General features: G+C 41.8%; 1 protein-coding gene across 1 annotated transcript; it reads left to right on the forward strand.

The window, feature by feature from the left end:
* The first annotated feature begins 206 nt into the window (after nucleotides 1-206).
* On the forward strand, nucleotides 207-18,425 carry mocs3 (molybdenum cofactor synthesis 3). Its single transcript, XM_079527333.1, has 13 exons — nucleotides 207-454; nucleotides 2,499-2,622; nucleotides 4,279-4,371; nucleotides 7,476-7,596; nucleotides 9,296-9,370; nucleotides 9,580-9,697; nucleotides 9,984-10,092; nucleotides 11,135-11,197; nucleotides 12,867-13,030; nucleotides 13,793-13,840; nucleotides 14,598-14,694; nucleotides 15,938-16,045; nucleotides 18,228-18,425. The coding sequence occupies exons 1-13, from the start codon at nucleotides 329-331 to the stop codon at nucleotides 18,383-18,385; spliced, it is 1,404 nt and encodes a 467-aa protein (XP_079383459.1). The 5' UTR covers nucleotides 207-328; the 3' UTR covers nucleotides 18,386-18,425.
* Nucleotides 18,426-19,154: the final 729 nt, after the last annotated feature.

Below are 19,154 nucleotides of genomic sequence, written 5' to 3' on the forward strand. Positions count from 1 at the left end.
TCTCATGTTTTTCAATGACATTGACAAACTGCATCCGTTTATAATTCAAACATAGTGTTGTCCAACAGGTGCCATAGCCCTGAAAACATCAGGCTCCTGAGTCCTGGCTTTCCTTTTATCCTGGCTACACTGTCTGACGTCTGTGTGACCGCTCCTTCTTCAATATACTCTTTGTGGGGAACCAGGAAGTGAGCAGCACATTTCTAGAGGAATGGATATCAACATTAACACACTGCTGCTGCTGCTGCTGCTGCTGTTACTGCAGTCACGTTTGCAATAAAAAACGTCTTAGTTTGATCCCTTATACCCTTTTATAATTATTTATTACATGTGCGTGTTTCCTTTGTGTTGGATAGCAGTGATGGCAGAAGAGATGTGTTGCCTAAAGGCACAACTCATGGAGAAAGAGAAAGAGATTGATGCCCTGAAAAAGAAACTGTCTCAGTTAGAAAAGGTACAGTAACAGTACAGTACAGTATCATAACAACCAAACAAAATGTAACAATTTAGAGAAGCACGGACAGTAAATAGAGACCCGCAATTTATTTAACTTAAAGGTCAAAAGTTTAAAGCAGTATATTCTGATAGTAATCAGTGTTTGTTCAGTGACAGGGGTCCCTCTGTCTCTCCAGCTCTTAAACAGTAAAGTTTAGTATACATTACAGAGTATACTTTACAGACAGAGACTAGAGATATATATATTCGGCAGACCTACAGTACATTATAATGTACTGTAGGTCTGCTGTACGTATGTTGAGCGTAAGCCTCGTCTTTCCATTAGTTTTCCATTCAATCTTTAGTCGGCAAATGAGTAATCTTACAAACGCAAAGCACACAGTTCAGCTCTGGTAAGGTTCAGTTTGCCCCACAACACGGCTAGGGGGCGGAGATCAGAGATCTACGAGTCGTTGCTGGAAACTATATATAATGTACTAACTAGCCTACGATTTAGACTCTTGTAGATGTATTTGATCGACATTTTCTACATCTACATCTATACATGACAAATACGACAGTGGTTCCCAAACTTTTTTACGTCAAGGACCCCCAAATTGACACAAATTAGCCCGTGGACCCCCATTTCAAAAGATATGCCAGGGACCCCCATAAGAGATTTATATGGCTCTAGCAGTGATTCTCATCTCAACCCCTTTAATTTCAAGGACCCCCAGTTTGACATGCATATTAGTCTACAGACCCCCATGTATGGCATTTATATCTCTGGGACCCTAATTTATATTGTAAAATCAATGTAAATTTAACTCTGAGAGTTTACAAATTGAACCAAATGGGTGCATTTGGTTCCATTTGTACACTCAGAGATACAGACCCATAAAGGGTCCATTTGGTTCCGAACTATCATTTAGCTAGACTACTACGCTCCTTGCGAGAGACTCCATCGCCCTCCGTACGAGACAGGATATCTGGCCTTACAACCCCGATATCGTGTCAGAGATTTCGGCATCCCGGTTAAGTTAAGGACACCACTGCGGTGGGTCCTCCTAACCCAGACAACCAGCTCTAGTTTTTAGTACCTGTTGCGAAGGCTCTCAGGTGGATCTCCATATATGGGGATAAAAGGCCGTCACTTGGATCTCCACATATGAGGATAATTTATAGCCCATATGTGGAGATAATGGAAATATCCAATGCTGACATCAGATTAATTTGGAAACCCCATATAGGGATATACACGTGTGTCATCGTCAGATGCGATTGGATAGCATTGTCATTATGACACGCATATAACTAAAAGTATAAAAAGGATTACAATCAGAGGCTTAAGGGGGCAGAATATCTTCTACTATCTTTGGCACGAGTCGGTTAGATAGGACGGAATATCTGGCCAAGCAAATTATAGAGCTTTGCATTGGGGGTTTCCACATCCCGGTTAAGTTCGTATCGAACACCACTGTAGTGGGTCCTAACTAAATAACCAGCACTGGTTCGAGCTATTTTACAGTACCTTTCCTTTAAAAGAAATATGGTAAGTGTTAAATTGAATGGTAATTGTCATTTTATAATGGAGGATTTACTTTTTGGGCAAGTGGGCATGACCTTTGGGCAAGTAGAACATGGACCTGTACTTGCCCACCGGGCAAGTGCCTCTGAGACCTTAGTGTCAACCCATGCCATGTATCGAGGTCACTCAATGCAGACAGTGCAGGAAGAGTTCTCTCTCCTGATTGGATGAAATTGGTTTCCTGACCTGAACATGTATTTTCTGTTTATTAAAGAGCTGGAGAGACGGGGAGAACTCATATTAATGAGTACTATCGTAATATAGAACAATTTAACACGTATTGTAACACAAGGAAATCACATACCCTATCATTAATGGGCCAATGAGCACCCACACCAAACTTACAGCCATACTGTCAATTTTAGTAGTTGGGGGTCTTTGTTTTAATGAAACCCCTGATATATAATGTATGACAAAAAACACGGCAAGTTTATCAACGTTGGCCCGTTGTCTATGTTCTCTATGTCTATTACAGAGCGACATGGAGCTTCACGACAGAGTGACGACCCTAAAGCCTCTGGAATCCAAAGCTGTCCTTTCCAACGAGGACATCCTGCGTTACAGCAGACAGCTGCTGCTGCCAGAGCTGGGCGTACAAGGTCAGCTGGTTACTGTTTGATTTGGATCTCTATTAACCCATTCTGGGCGGGAACCCCTTTTGGTGTTTTACCCCCTCAGGCCGGGAACCCATTTTTGGGTTCTGTACACCTTAGGTCAGGATTTAGAGGCGTTTTAGAATCGGCCTCAGGCCTAACCACTTAAAACTATCTAGACTACTTGGTTGACTGGAGCTGGTAGAAAACTGGTTTTAAAACATTTTTATTGAAAGTGTAAAATAAGGCTAACTTAATGAATGACATGTCATTTTGTCTAATCCTTATGGTAGAGTATGTTGTTAATACAGTATAACTCATACAATTGGGGTGGTTGCATTTTCTCTCCGTGCTCTTCTATTGAGGCATTTAGATCATGTCAAAGGTCCTCACCTAGAAAGAAAGTAAGGTCTGCACACTGGACTGAGCTCCAAAAGTATATATTTTCTCACCACAGGGACATGACATTTCGGGCCTCACGCACGGCTCTTCATCATGTCTCACCTAGACACAGGATCTGACACAAAATGTGACCTGAAGGTCAAGATTAAATTTATCCCCTTGGCAACATCTACTGATGCATGAACTTGGACAGATCATCAGTGTTGTAAACCTGGAATCGTTGGGTGTTTCTGGGTCTTACAACAGACACCCTCGTCCAGGCGACCCGACCAAGGCTGATCAGACCCCGGCCTGTGTCCAAGTGGCATGCTACAGGCTGCCCCACTGTCTCTTGCAAGACTACGAAACAGTCAATGGGGAAGATGGCTGTTGAGATGTTTGCGACACTAAGAGGCTCCTGGCGCTGTGGGTTGCCTCTGGGCCTGGCTCCTCCTTCGTCTGACCAGAAGTTGTGGCCCTTCTGTGCGTTGCGTCGTCGTTGCTGCTGAACAGCACACATCCCAGCTTCGGTACAACTCCGATCAGCTTCTCGTGCTGCACTGAGGCTGAGTTTAAACCCTCCTTGCAGGTTTTACTGCAGTCTGTAGCTTTTGGGTTCCTCCTCACGGAAAATAAGTGGTTTGGGCTACCAACCCCTAGTCTCCACCTCCGGTCGACTATTACTATTAGCTCAATGGTAAAAGAAAAGATGTCAGCACTTGCACAGGAAACCCGGTTCAGATCCGGGGTAGAAGAGGAAAGTTACACTTTAAGGGATCAAAACCAGGATTTCTTTCACAAAAATCCCAGATGATCTAGACCAGCGATACAGGTGTCCCCCCTACGACGGACGCGTAACATTAATCATGTAATGGTGGTGCTGGTGTTGTAATTTAATAACACTCAGAAACTTTGACTTTTCACCAAACAAATTCCTCAGTTGGTCAGTTCACGTTTTCTTTTCAGACCATGAGAGAAGGTCATGTCCTATCACTGGTACATTATGGTATCGTTTGACCTCACCAAACTGGAGAAATCTCACTTCACAATCACTGCCCCCTAGACTCATATCACGACGATATTGATATAATATCTATTTTACCCAGCCCGTTTCATTGATCGGTTGAATACTGTCAGTTTGCAAAAAAGTACAGTGGGTAAGATTATACAGTGATGATAAAAGGACAACACAAAAAGGCAAGGCCCAGAGAGCTTGTTTTCGTTGTGGTCCTATAATGTATTCAAATTGAATTCATATTTATGAATGTTGATTGTGTGCAGGTCAGCTGAACCTGTCCAAGACCTCAGTGTTGGTGGTGGGCTGTGGAGGACTGGGTTGTCCACTGGTACAATACCTCGCTGCAGCTGGGATTGGTAGGTATCCAATCCATCCACTTGATGACTAGTAGAGCCCGAGTCCCATGCCAATGGAGTCTTTAGAGAGTCTAATTTCTAATGCTGATTACGGATGTTTTAACTAGTATTTTGTAAAAAAAGAAAGTGTATCATTGCTGTCCGGAAGAAACCACCTAAAACTAACATTTTGAGTTTTTCTTTTTCATAAATCAATGCTATTGAACACCCTTTACGTCTGTGTGTTGATTAAAAAATATTTAACCAATGGAAAGTATTAAAAAAGTGCTTTGCTGTGGTGAAAACCTCCTAACTACATTGGATCCTCAAACTATCTGCCAAACCAGCTAACCGTTTAGTCATCTTTTATTTTTATTTTTATTAGTGCCATTGAACACCCTTTACATCTGTGTGTTGATTAAAAAATATTGAACCAATTAAAAGTACTAAAAACAAAAGCGCTTCGACAAAAACCTCCTAACTCCACTTGAGCTGGATGTTTTTTTCATTTCCTGAAAGATTTACATGGAGTTAGGTGGTTTCTTCCAGACAGCAGAGATATATAACGTTAATGTACTGTATATAACTATTGCAGCAACAAGCCTCAAATGACAGAAGTATCTTGTCACACTTGTATGAGAGCTCCCTCTACTGGATCATTCTAGTAAATTTCAATTAAAGGACAACTTTAGTTTTTTTCAACTAAGGTTCATGTTTTAGGTTGTTATTAGAGAAAGTAAAAGATTAGTTTCTTTTCATTTGCTGCTTTCTTTCGTTTTAGGGATTTTAGCTGTTTTTGACAGGGGGGCGGGGGCATTCGAGCATGGGGCTAAATATGAATTTTTTTTTACAACATTTTATAGCGATTTTTTTAAATTATTATTTACTATAGCGCTACTAGACCCCAAGAAATTACATCTGGCCACACAAGATCACGATATCTACTGAATGTGTCAAACTGACATATTGAGCCTATGACACACAGGGCCCTATTATGCATGTCTTAAGTACCAGGTCTTATTACTTAACTTAAGACCTGGAGGCGTGATCAATGCCATTTGGCTATTCTGAGTGGCCAAACAGCATTGACCACGCCTCCAGGTCTTAAGTTAAGTCATAAGACCTGGTACTTAAGACACGCATAATAGGGCCCACAGTGTGGCTTCCCCCCAGTAGGCCTCCTTCACAATCAGTAGATCCTGTGATCTTCTGTGGCCAGATGTAATTTCCTGAGGCCTGTTAGGACTATAGTAAATAATAAAAAATGAAATCGCCATAATATCTTAAGAAAAATACATATTTAGGCCCATGCTCGAATGCCTTGGTTGAAAAAAACTAAAGTTGTCCTTTCATTCAAACACAAGTACAGCCTATATATTCAATGTGTTTTGTTTTGTATATTATACTATTTTAAAAATCAGGAAACAGCGGCTGCATAACTGCTGATCCCGCTGTTATATAATGTATAACATGTGATGTATATAATATCTATTGGCTGATTATATTGTCATCACACCACATTGTGGTGTGTTATTAATATTTATTTACAGACCTGATCGCATCACTTATCTCATTACACAGAACCTATAATGCCTGAATTATACTTCGTTACGAGCCGGCCGATGTCTTGCACTGAACATAGCCGATCTACAAGGTCACGACTCGTTGTGCTGCAAGCTTTGTGGGCTTTTAGATCTGATATTTCCCTGTGCAACACCGGCACATAACTAAAGGTAGCTCTCTACCGCACCGGTGGCGGTAAGTGTTGGGAAGGCATCTGTTGCTGAAAATATGCTGTTGAATGAGCGCTGGGTACACCGTCGCGTCGGGTAGCAAGTTGAAGGGAGGCGTGGAATAGCACCAGGCATGTTCTAGCACCGTAGTATAGCCGTCTTGTCTGTCTGTGTCAGCAACCTTTTTCTTTTCAAAATCTTTTTATTTCCGTTTTATAACAGTATGGGTGTCAAGTCACAGGTTCATAGAAAAAATAAAATATCAGATTTTAGTATCAGTGACTGAGGTAAACAAACGTAGCCTACTGTATGAATCACAGAGATCGTGGGCAGACATAATGAAAAGACTGTTATTGTGCAAAACATGCCCCTTCAAGACAAAAGAAAAACATTTTCTCCCCTTCAAGTCCCAATTTAGTATAGCCAATTCCCAATTCCCCAGCCTCTCTACAAGTACTCCATCTCTGCTAACCCCCACAATCAGTCATTGGGAGGGTGAAGAAAGCCCGGGTCTCCTCCGATACCCGGGCCATCAAGCCAACATCTTCTTTACACCCGACAGTGAAAGGTAGCAACCTTTTTGCACACCTTCCAAACGACTGATCTCTCGACTTCAGTCGACTGCCGGTCTGTAGTAAGTAATCTGTAGTCGTCTGTTTCATAGAAACAAATAGATGCTGCTGTTCGTTGGAGCCATGTGTGTTGAAGGAGGGGCGGAACAATTTACACTGGGGCAAGGAAGCTTAGAGAAGGAAGTGTCATGGTCACGTGACTGTGCTGCGCCATGACACTTTCATGGGAGCCAAATCTCGCACCGGAAGTTACATGAATACAAAGCAGTGAATGGAGCAAGCTTGACCAGCTCATTATTTATGAACCATTGAGACCTTTGTCATATAATCGGTTCAGGCATATAAAAGAAGACATATCACAGTTGCTTTTCGATGTGCACAGTACATCATTTTATTTGAGGATTTAAACAGCAGCAGGTATCGTTTCTGTTCCGGGGGTATCGCAAGATTTGGCTGCCAGACAGGACTTGCGATACTTGGCACATTCAGAAACGTACTTTTTGCTCTTTAGATACCTCTATAAAATCACACAGTGTACACATTGAAAAGGAACACAGCAGACAATAATGTGTTACATGTCTTCTGTTATTTTCCAGTGATATTGTGATGTCACTATATCACTGTCATTTCGATTGGGCCTTTTGACCTGGGCCTCGATTGGGCCTTTTGAGAAACCAAAAAGACACAGGGAAGACACAATTCAATATTCTAACTGGGGGGTCTATTAGAGTAATGTTAACTCCATAACACATACAAAACAGAAAAGTATCTTTAAGTATAAATCGGTGTGGTAAAGATTCTGTGATGTTTCGACGGCCAGGTCGCCTGGGGCTGCTGGACTACGACGAGGTGGAGCTCAGTAATCTTCACAGACAGGTCCTGCACGGAGAGCAGACCCTGGGTCAGTCCAAGGCCCTGTCGGCTGCCAGCGCTGCCAGGAGGTAAACTGATCTGGAGCCTGCACTCACCACACTACAGCCAACCATGTTAGCCTAGTCACGGAGAGCTGACCCTGGGTCAGTCCAAGGCCCTGTCGGCTCCCAAACACTGGGTCGCAGACACATCTTTTATGGGTCCCTTTATTTTCTTGTTTTCCTACATTTTGTTTTTTAATTATTATTTCAAAAAATTCCCCAAAAAATCAAAAGTTTTTACGAGTTAAAAACTAAATTCAATTATTCTTTTCAGTAATTTCATAAAGAAATCAAAGAAAAATCTTAAAATATTCCATAAGCCTGGTTGGCCGCCAGACTGTTATTCAGCGGCCATGTTTCCATAAGCCTGTTTGGCCGCCAGACTGTTATTCAGCGGCCATGTTTCCATAAGCCTGTTTGGCCGCCAGACTGTTATTCAGCGGCCATGTTTCCATAAGCCTGTTTGGCCGCCAGACTGTTATTCAGCGGCCATGTTTCCATAAGCCTGTTTGGCCGCCAGACTGTTATTCAGCGGCCATGTTTCCATAAGCCTGGTTGGCCGCCAGACTGTTATTCAGCGGCCATGTTTCCGGGCCATACATGAGGATGGAGCTGACAGAGCAGTGTTGTTTTTGTCGACTAATACTATGACGAAAAATGTTCGTCACTGACGAAAACTACATGGAAACTAAATGAGAACTAAGACATGATGACTAAAACTAAGACTAAATATACTGTCGATTTTGTCAACAAATAAAAACTAGACTAATGGACAAGAGGTCCAGTATAAGTCATTTTACGCTTGGTTGCATGCTGAAAATAGCAGATCTACAAGCTTGTAGATCGGCTATTTTCAGCAAGTGTAAAATCAGCCATTATGACGGCATCAAGGCCCTCCAAAATACATTTTAGTCAACTAAATCACCTGTAGAGTCTTATGATATTTAGTCGACAAACTAGACTAAACACTAAAACATTCCAGGTGACTAAAATGTGACTAAAACTAAATGAAAACCATTCAAGAGACTATGACTAAAACTAAAATCAAAATTTGCTGCCAAAAACAACACTTTTGACAGAGGCATTGTAGACTCGCTCTGAACTTTGTTTCCCTAGATACAGCATGTGCTCGTGTCACCACTGCGGTCTCCATAGGGACTGCATACTTTGTCATCCGACAACATACAATTACGGAAACAGCCGACCTACAACATGCATTGTGACAAAGATGATTGGTCCAAAAATGTTATTTTACAAAACATCCTCTGTTGTACCAAAACAGCACAGTTCATTTTGAAAATAACCATCCTCGTGGTAGTTAGTTGGACGGAGCTACAGAACGGTCAATATGTATAATAATCATCGAGTTTGCTCATGCAATGTAAGCTGGCGCTTTCCAGTCTGCCCACAGGTTATATTTGGTTGTGTATATTTTACCCCACAGTCTGCAAATATTGTGTAAACATAACATGTCATTTTAGAGATGTCTGACTGTCGCCCTCACAGTAAGTAGCCCACTGTGGTTTGTGCACACCATACAGATGGAGCCACAAGAGGGTGCTATTTCTCTGAATACCATCAGTTGTACCTTGTCCCAGGCAACCAGACAATTAGTGATAATTTAGTTGATTATGCAACCCTGACGTTTCCACGAATATAAAGGTTATTATGTATTTATTTAATTTTATCGTGGGGTAAGCCACAAATTTGTTCTTTTTCTCTCCAGGTTGAACTCTACTGTCGAGTGTATTCCATACCACCTCCAGCTGACTTCAGAGAACGCCTTGCAACTCATTCAACAGTATCCTATGACACGTCCGTCTGTCTGCCTGCCTGTCTGTCTGTCTGTCTGTCTGTCTGTCTGTCTGTCTGTCTGTCTGTCTGTCTGTCTGTCTGTCTGTCTGTCTGTCTGTCTGTCTGTCTGTCTGTCTGTCTGATGAAACCAGAGAAATGTACTGTAGTACATGGTTTAGCTCATGAACGTGACCCCTTGACCTCACTGACCAACATGTATGACATGGTGGCTGACTGCTCGGACAACGTCCCCACTCGCTACCTGGTGAATGACGCGTGTGTCCTCGCCGGCAAGCCTCTGGTGTCAGCCAGCGCTCTGAGAATGGAGGGCCAGGTACAGTGACAGTGCTGTAATGACATCTGTAATGTCGTTTTTTGGTTCTCAGACGTCTAAACATCTTCTTTTTTGTTTCCTACATTTTGTTTTTAATCACCGTTATTATTATTTTGTTCAAAAAACATTTCTCTTCTACCTTCAACTGGCTCTGGACTTCTCTTCTCTTCTCTTCTCTTCTCTTCTCTTCTCTTCTCTTCTCTTCTCTTCTCTTCTCTTCTCTTCTCTTCTCTTCTCTTACACTGTGTGTGCGTGTGCGTGTGTGTGTGTGTGCGTTCGTTTACAGCTGTGTGTGTATAACTACGGTGGCGGGCCGTGCTACAGGTGTCTGTATCCAGTGCCTCCCCCTCCAGAGACGGTGACAAACTGTTCTGATGGAGGTGTTTTAGGAGTTGGTAAGACCTGAGGACGATTCTAAAAAAGAATATTTTTCAGAAAAAAAATCTATGTTGCTATTGAGTGGTTCTCAAACCTTTTCATCTTCTTTTCTTTTCAACCTTTTCAAGGACCCCCAAAATGATATGTATTTGAACGCCGATCCCCATCTCAAAACTTTTTGCTCCAGGGAGCACTATAAAAAAAATGTCGCTTTAAAAATATATATATTCAAAGATTTGCAAAAACTTTCACGATTCTTCAAAAGTAGCAGATCTTCAAGTTCATTTTGTGGCACGAAGTGGTGCGCTATGAGCTTCTATTTTCAAAAGAACAGAAAAGAAAAGAAATGTCACTAAAACCTTAGCAATAGCAGTTGTACATGCCATGCATTTTGACCTGTTGACCTTTTATATGTGCTATCAGCTATACTATTCCTAATACGAAAGAAGGATATGGGGCGTACAGTAAGTGGTTAATAGCATTCTGAAACATTAGGAGACTTGCACGCACACATCTGATTAAATGCACTAAACCAGATTTATTCCAGATTAATTCCAGCACCTGATGGAATAAATCTGGAATCTGTGTTTTTTGGACCATTTAAATCAAGTGTGCGACACAAGTTCAGGTTGAGTGGTTGACATTTGATTTCTATAATTCTGCACCGTCCGTAAGAAGAAATGTTCTGGTGTATGCGTGTGTCTTTTGGACACTATAAGTTTGATGTCACGCCCCTACTACTTTACTTTTCCATAAGCTAATTTAACATTGTATTTTAACCCATTTTGGGCGGGAACCCCTTTTGGTGTTTTAAACATTATGTTATAATTTAGCTATTGAAAAATAGCAGATCTACAAGCTCATACGCGCCACTGAGTGGCGCGCTATGAACTTGTAGGTCTGCTATTTTTTTTAAATCGTTAAAATGTGCCTCAAATCTTTCAGAAAATTGTCATGATTTAGAAAACATTTTTTTTAAATTTCGATGTCAGGCCTGAATGGGTTAAAATAAAGTACAGTTTCCTTTTGAGATGATAATTGTTGTAATTTTCCTTTTAGTTCCTGGGATAATGGGCTGCTTCCAAGCGTTGGAGGTGCTCAAGATTGCGTCTGGACGCGGCTGTATCCTTGATTGCTTTTGGCTGTTCCGCTCGCTGCACCCACGCTTCTACTACGCCCTCTTATTGTGTCACAGTGCATCGCCGCTTTTCTAATGAGTCACGCAGCTGATTGAATGAATGAATGGCTGAATGAATGAATGGATGAATGAATGGCTGAATGAATGAATGGCTGAATGAATGAATGGCTGAATGAATGTATGGCTGAATGAATGAATGAATGGCTGAATGAATGAATGAATTAATGGCTGAATGAATGAATGGCTGAATGAATGTATGGCTGAATGAATGAATGGCTGAATGAATGAATGGCTGAATGAATGAATGAATTACTGGCTGAATGAATGAATGGCTGAATGAATGAATGAATGAATGGCTGAATGAATGAATGGCTGAATGGCCGCATGAATGAACCGTGCAGATTGAGATTCCATTGTAGCCACAGGTTCCAGGGAAGGAAGTGGTGTTTTTCATATCGGATATAAAAGAACCAAACAGATCGAGGAGGAATACTTTTGTCTGTCTTTACTGACTGTTGTGGCCTATTGTTTCATAAACCTTCCTTAAAAAACGTCTCTGATGCAGCAGATGGGTTGCGGTTACAAAACAAAACAAAAGGTTTGTTCTGTAAATACGGAGAGACACATCATCACCAGATAAAAGGCATGTCCTGTCCTGTGTTGTGTTAAACCTGGCTAACAAGTGGCTCTGTGTGCATCAGCCAGGGAAGCATCAGCCAAGGAAAATAATACCTGTTTTCCAACCGAATGAATGTGAATGTTACTATGCTGTTGTACAGCACTGGTTCTCAGACTTTTTAACTTCAAGGGCCCTCGCATGGAAGTGTGGAAACTCTCAGTTACCGGCCTGTACGGGTCCATTTGTTTCTCAACCATTCTTGAGTATACAATTTCCAATACTACTACTCCACTACATCTCGGATCCAAATATTGTATTTTTACTCTACTACATTTATTTAAAAACCTTAGCTACTAGTTACGTTGTAGATTTTGATTATTATTTCAAATTAACCACTTCAGTAGCCCTATATACATTTTGGCCATTTGAAAATAGCGGATCTACAAGCTCACACTGCGTTGCAATGCGGCGCATTGTGAGCTTGTAGATCGGCTATTTTCAAGGGATTTTAATACATTTGATAACTTGAAATGGGACATGCTGCATAATGAGTACTTTTACCTTTGGTACATTTTGAAGCCAATACTTTAGTACTTTTACTCGAGTACATTTTGAATTCCGGACTTTTACTTGTAACAGAGTATTTCCGCATTGCAGTATTGATACTTCTCCTTAAGTAAAACATTTGAGTACTTTTCCCACCACTGTACATTAGTAAATAAACACGCTACTGGGAGATGTTCCAACCACAGCCCCTGAATAACTCCTTAACCCATTTTGGGCGGGAACCCCTTTTGGTGTTTTAAACATTGTTATAATTTAGCTATTGAAAAATAGCAGATCTACAAGCTCATAGCGCGCCACCGAGTGGCGCGCTACGAGCTTGTAGGTCTGCTATTTTTGAAAAATCGTGAAAATATTTATTTCAGAAAACTGGAGGATTTAGAAGACATTTTTTAAATTTTGAGGTCAGGCCTAAATGGGTAAAAAGAAAAAAGAAAAGAAAACACCCTTTCCTTGACCAGGCCTGCTAGCTTCCTGTGGCCAACAGTTGCTCATATTCGATGCCCACGACGCCCGGGTGAGACCCATAAAGCTTCGGCCCAAGCAGGCTGGCTGCGCCGTCTGCGGAGAGAGACCCACCGTCACACAGCTGGGCGACTACGAGGTCCTGTGTGGAACTGCAGCCACCGATAAGGTCAGTCCAGTCGGGTCACGTACCGCCGCTGTCGTGCACAAACCCCCTTTATCTCCACATTCTACACACATTCTACACACATTCTACACTTTTTGTGTTTTTTTTTGAGTGGTGCAAACTCCAACGACCAGCTTTGTCTGTATGTATCCGTGTATGTGTGTATGTGTGTACCTGTATGTGGGACCCAATAAAATGAGCATGGTTACTATGGTCACTGACATTACGTCAGACCACAGCTGTTCAGGCTATATAAGACATTGCACCACTCAGTTCACACGGGTGTGATTTTTCATAAATGAACGCCCGACTCGATCACACTATACAGCGTCTCATCAAAAGTAGCAGACCACAAGCTCGAAGCGCGGCTCGAATCGAGCTTGTAGATCTGCTACTTTAGCTTTTTCTTTTTTTAATCCTGAAAAGCAAGAGTTTTGGACAATTTTTTTTCCACCCGACATAGACAATGTGATATCTCTTATTATTGAGTTGATTCTCGCCTGCGACTCTTAACGGCATTGGTGATCGAGGACTTGTTGTTTCAAGGCCCGATGATTCTCTCTCGGTATAACAACAACCCCTCCAAGAAATAGTATGTGATCTCACGTCATGCACTCTCGAAAACCGAGCTCTGTACGCATTACGACGATAAGAAATGTTCCTCGTGTCAAGTGGACGACTTGGCCATGATCTGATAGAAAAGCCTGTGTAATTTACTCCTAATCATAGGAAAGTTCTCTTATTGCTTCCAACCTTTTGTTCCAGTGCCGCCGCCTGAACCTGCTCTCCGGAGCTCAGAGGGTCACAGTGCAGGTACAGCCCAAACGGCACAGCGTATATAGCGTGACTCACTCTTATTTAGCCATGTTCATTGTATGATTGCACTCAATTTTCTCGCTTTTTTTTGTGCGTGCATTCATAAAGTCCTGATTGCATCTCCCCGTGGTGACCCAGCCCTAAATGGGAAATGACTTTAAAATGCTGCCCGTCGATATTCTATGGGAAAGAATAACACGTTTCTATTTGGCCCAGAAAGCAGCAGCGCTAGAGGATTGGGGTTTTTCTTGTTTGTGTTTCTGCAGAATTGGAGCTTTCAAACTAGCTGAGTCATTAAGTCATTATTGTGTAAAAAAGGGCTCGAGCTTTGCTTCCCGTGATTTGGGGAAAAGATATGTAATGAAATTTTCATCTTACCTCCACCCATTTCTTCTTTTTTTTTTACCTTGTAATGAAACTGAAATCTGAAAAACTGCCCATCACAGACTTAACAAAAGTATTCCTTAAGGCCAGTCCACACCAATGATTCGTATAATGCAACCAGTTGCAACTTCAACTCCTTGCAACACCTTGCCACCATTATCTCCAAGTTGCACCGGTCTGCAACTGGTCAATTCAGACACTGCAATTTCTTGCAACTTTTTGCCAAGTTGCGACTAGTTGCATTGGTGTGGACTGGCCTTTAGTGATAAATGTAATGTTGCATTTATAGTCATAAGCCACACAATTTCTGAAGTACGTTCATGAAGTACTTCATATCGCTGCTAAACATACTGCCCTATTTTACTTTCAGGAGTATAAATCCATAATGGACACAGCTGCCATCCATCTGCTGCTGGATGTGCGCCCCCGTGTGGAGGTGGATATATGCCACTTACCCTCCTCCCTGAGTATCCTTCTGACATGGACCGTATATACGTACTTTACAGCGAGTGGTGAAAATAGATGATATACAAGCTCACATCGTACTGTGATGCAATGTGTTCATTTTTGGAACAAAATGCCACAAATCATCCAATAAGCCTATCTCACAGAATTTCCCCGCCCCCCTTAATACGCCCCCTTTCGGGGTTAGTGGTGATAGCGTGACGTCACTCCATAGACGCTACATGTTAACAGAGGTAATTTAAGAAGTCTACAACTTTTGTTTTCTCAAGGTAAGGTTTGTTCTATCTGTTCGAGCTGATTTACCATCTTGTTTGCTTCATAATAATATTGGTCTGTCACATTTTTACATTAGAAAATGTACTTAGATTCTCCAGAGAAAAAAACGTGTAAATGCTAATGTTAAAGACACCACTATTTACCGGAAGTGGGCGTGGAAAGCGGGCTGTGAGATAGGCCTATTGCCATCCAAGGCGTAAGAATAAATTGCACCCTTTTCACATTGGCCTATTATAGCGCCACCAGGAGGCCACAACCTGACCTGCACTGGTGGAGACCTGTGCCCCGAGGGGCACTTTATATAGTTATTTTATTTTTTACAATTTTCACCCATTGAGCTCAAACAGGTTGAAAGGAAAGTACACGACGTACAGTACACTACACACTGATACTCACATTATCATTTCCTCAAGATTATAATAAAAACATTTATTAATATCACTGCGTAGATAGTAGTCTGGAATCTGTGTGTGATTTCCAAGGGGCAATTTAAAAAGAAATGCCTCCGGTGATAAACCCACCCCTTATTTGCCTTCTGAACCCTGACTGGTGCCCCACAACTTCCGGGGCAGGGAAATACAATCACAACCGAGTGGGGTCAGAACAAATCTGCAGAGGGCTATATATGTTTTGCACTGGCAGATTCGAACCACTAGATAAATACATAGATAGATACAGTATGTAGCTCAGCCTAAAAGCCTAATATCTCCCCTGGTCTATAGGGGAATTCCCTTTAGTTTAGCAGTTACGATGTTGGCTTTCTTCGGGTTTCGGGTCCGAATCCTGGGTGATAGATAGAAAGATATATAGATAGATAGATATTTGTGTTCGTTTAGTTTCCATTTTGTAATCATTGAATATCATTTTCATGGCTATGCCTTTTTTTTTTTTACTGTGTTTATGTAGATACTGAATGAAGATAAGGTTTAAAATGGCTGAAGCGGTATATTTTTCCTATATGGCGGTCAGACATTCCGCTGTCAAGTCTAGAAGACTGTAAAAGTGAACATGTCCAGTTACTAAAGGACCGGATCGTCCAGTTGAAGCAGCAGATGTCAGGTGACCACAAGCTTCCAGGTATTGGTGCGTCAAAACGCCTCTTCCATGCCGGTCAGTGGTTACATTTTAAGCGACGCCCATAACTCTGAGAGTATACAAATGGACTCAATGCGGGTCCATTTCGTTGATGTCGGGCAGAAACGTCTTATCTCCAAATTTTCAACTTTTTGTGTTTTTTCTTTTCATGAATTCATGTCCTAGATCATACTACAGCGTCACACGAAAAAGTAAATAGCAGATCTACAAGCTTGAAATGTGGCGCGAAGCGACGCAGTAGATCTGCTACTGTTTGAATTTGACTCCTGAAAACAAAGTAACAGTTTTGGTCAATTGACGTTTCCAGTCCACCCCAGAGTCATCTAATTGAAGAGTTGCGATATTGAGGGGGCAGAAAACAGCCTGGTCACGTGGTTCATGTACTTGCGTGAGCCCATAGACTCCAATGCATTCCGTAAACCTCTGGTTGTCCCTATGTGGAGCCTTCAATTAGGGACAAACCAATAGAAGTCTATGTAGAAGAGCCGCCATTGGACTGGCGACATGAAGTGAACGGCGTTTACGTAACTCTGTCTATACTCTATGGCTCTGATCCACCCGACAGAGACGATTTGCTTCCATTTGTACTGTATACTCTCACAGGTACAGACCTGTAAGAGGTCCATTTAAACCCTCCCCCAAGGAACCTTGAAGGTCCCTGGACCACCCTTTGAAAATCACTGATGTAGGTCAATGCATGTATTTACACTCACGCAATGTAGGCTCGCCAGGCAGGATGCAATGCTGTTGTTGCTAGGTGATAACTTTATACCTTTCCAAAACAAGTATGGTCATCCTTAGCAGCTGGCCTACTATAAAGACATTTGTATTCAAGACTTTTATGATTTTGCAGTGTTCTGTCTATTCAGGGTGTCAGCACGCACGCACGCACGCACGCACGCACGCACGCACGCACGCACGCACGCACACTTTTACTATTCTTTTATATGAATCCTGAAAAGTAAGTAACAGTTTTGGAACTTGGACATCTGAGGTTTCCACCCGACAGAGACGATATGCATGATGGCAGGACCTCAACTCCTGCGCTCAGAATGTGTGTTGGATCATTCAGTATCATCTTCTGTGTCTCCCCGCGCAGAGCACAGATGTTTCATATAAAGACTGAAGATAGTTCTTTAATTTAAGGGATTTAAAATGGTTGATTGCTGAGACTCCTTTGGGCACTATGTAAATACATTTTGTTTTCTTTTGGAACTGGAACTTTGTCCTAGCCTGTTTCTTTGGGCAACGTGTGTGGATTCACTTTAATTTTTTTTTTCGATTACTGAGACAACATACTCAGTATGCAGTTTTTGTTTTTCCTAGGATGGCATGCGGACATTAGTGCTCGTTTAGTTTCACTCTACATCCGGTTTTTCTTTTTTCATTATTTGTTTTTTGCTGAAGATCTAAAATAGCATGATTTACAAGCTCACAACAACATGACATGTTTTGAGCTTGTAGATCAGCCATCTGTTGCAGAATCTTCGGGCGAACTAGGCAAACTAGGGTTCATGTAGTTAATCCTGCCTCTTCTGTATGTAAGGCCCAAACCACACCAATGCAACTCCTTCCCACAAAACAGTTTTAAGGACCCGTCACAGGAGGCATCCTTTGGTTAGACATAGCATTGGTTAGACATAAGGTTGGTGAGGGGTGCGTTAAAACAACCGGATTAAGGTTGGTGAGGAGTGCGATAAAACGACCGGATTAAGGTTGGTGAGGGGTGCGTTAAAACGACCGGATTAAGGTTGGTGAGGGGTGCATTAAAACGACCGGATTAAGGTTGGTGAGGGGTGCGTTAAAACGACCAGATTAAGGTTGGTGAGGGGTGCGTTAAAACGACCAGATTAAGGTTGGTGAGGGGTGCGTTAAGGGCTGGGAGAGGGTTAAGGTTAGGTTTTGGTGTGATGCCCCGTGGGAGGTTAGGGTGAGGGTTTGAAATAGGTTGTAGGACTAATGACTTGTCTAACCAATGACTAGTCTAAACACCAATGCAACTCCTTGCCACTGCCATTTGGTGATAATGGTTTCATTCTTCATGCAACTACATGCAACTATACTCGCAACTGTTTGGTTGCAAGGGGTTGCATGGCGAATCATTGGTGCGGTTTGGGCCTAATCCAGTGCTGTTTTGCATTTCATTGTGTTTTTTCCTCCACAGTCTTTGTGATCTGCAAACTGGGGAATGACTCCCAGAAGGCAGTGCAGGTTCTGGAGAAGATGAGTGGATCGGAGTTGGAGGAGATTGTTGCCAAAGACATCAGCGGGGGTCTAACGGCCTGGGCGCTGAAGATAGACCCGTCGTTTCCACAGTATTAGCTTGCTCAAGCTACTTGGAATAAAGCTACTTTATACTGTATATGTCTCGTAGTCTTGTGTTTTTTATATTTTGTGATCCTGACCGTCCTATGTTTTTCCTGTCTAGATTTGTTAAAACACTTAAACCCTATACTTCATTGACCTGTGTGGTCTTCAACGTTTTTCGGGTCAAGGACCCTTTAGCTGAGAGAGAGATGAAGCAGGGACCCCCACTACATATTGGATTCATGTTAAATGCATGTTTTCAGACATTTCTTCCAGACTTAAACACTCAATACTTCGTAAGCTCGAACTTTGGCTCGGTTCTTGGTCTGTTCTTTTTCCCTGTACACTCTTCAAGGAAAATACCTGATCTACAAGCTCACAATCTGTCACTGAGAGATTTAAAAAAAAGATTACACAAACATTTATTTTCCCTAAATAGAATAGTATTAATAGAAGTATTGAGTATCAGGTTATAAATCAAACTATAAATCTTAAGTAGCTATAAGGTTGTATTTCTATTCAACATTTTTTACTTCATTATTTCCATTTTCTAAGAGAAAAGAAAATCTGCAAAAGCAGAAAGCCTGCAGCACTCCAAATAGTACAATATGAATGAAGAAATAGCCAGCACACGAGAAATGACCTTTACACATGGTTTATTTACCTCTCAATTGTGAGGTAAACGACCACAAAAAAAGAACAACCAAGTGACACCAGTGACATTTAAATTATTAATACGAAACAACATTAGCTCAATGGTCTTTTCAGGCCGCACATTATCAAA

Source organism: Electrona antarctica (assembly GCF_951216825.1).
Source record: "Electrona antarctica genome assembly, chromosome: 18".
Classification (NCBI taxonomy): domain Eukaryota; kingdom Metazoa; phylum Chordata; class Actinopteri; order Myctophiformes; family Myctophidae; genus Electrona; species Electrona antarctica.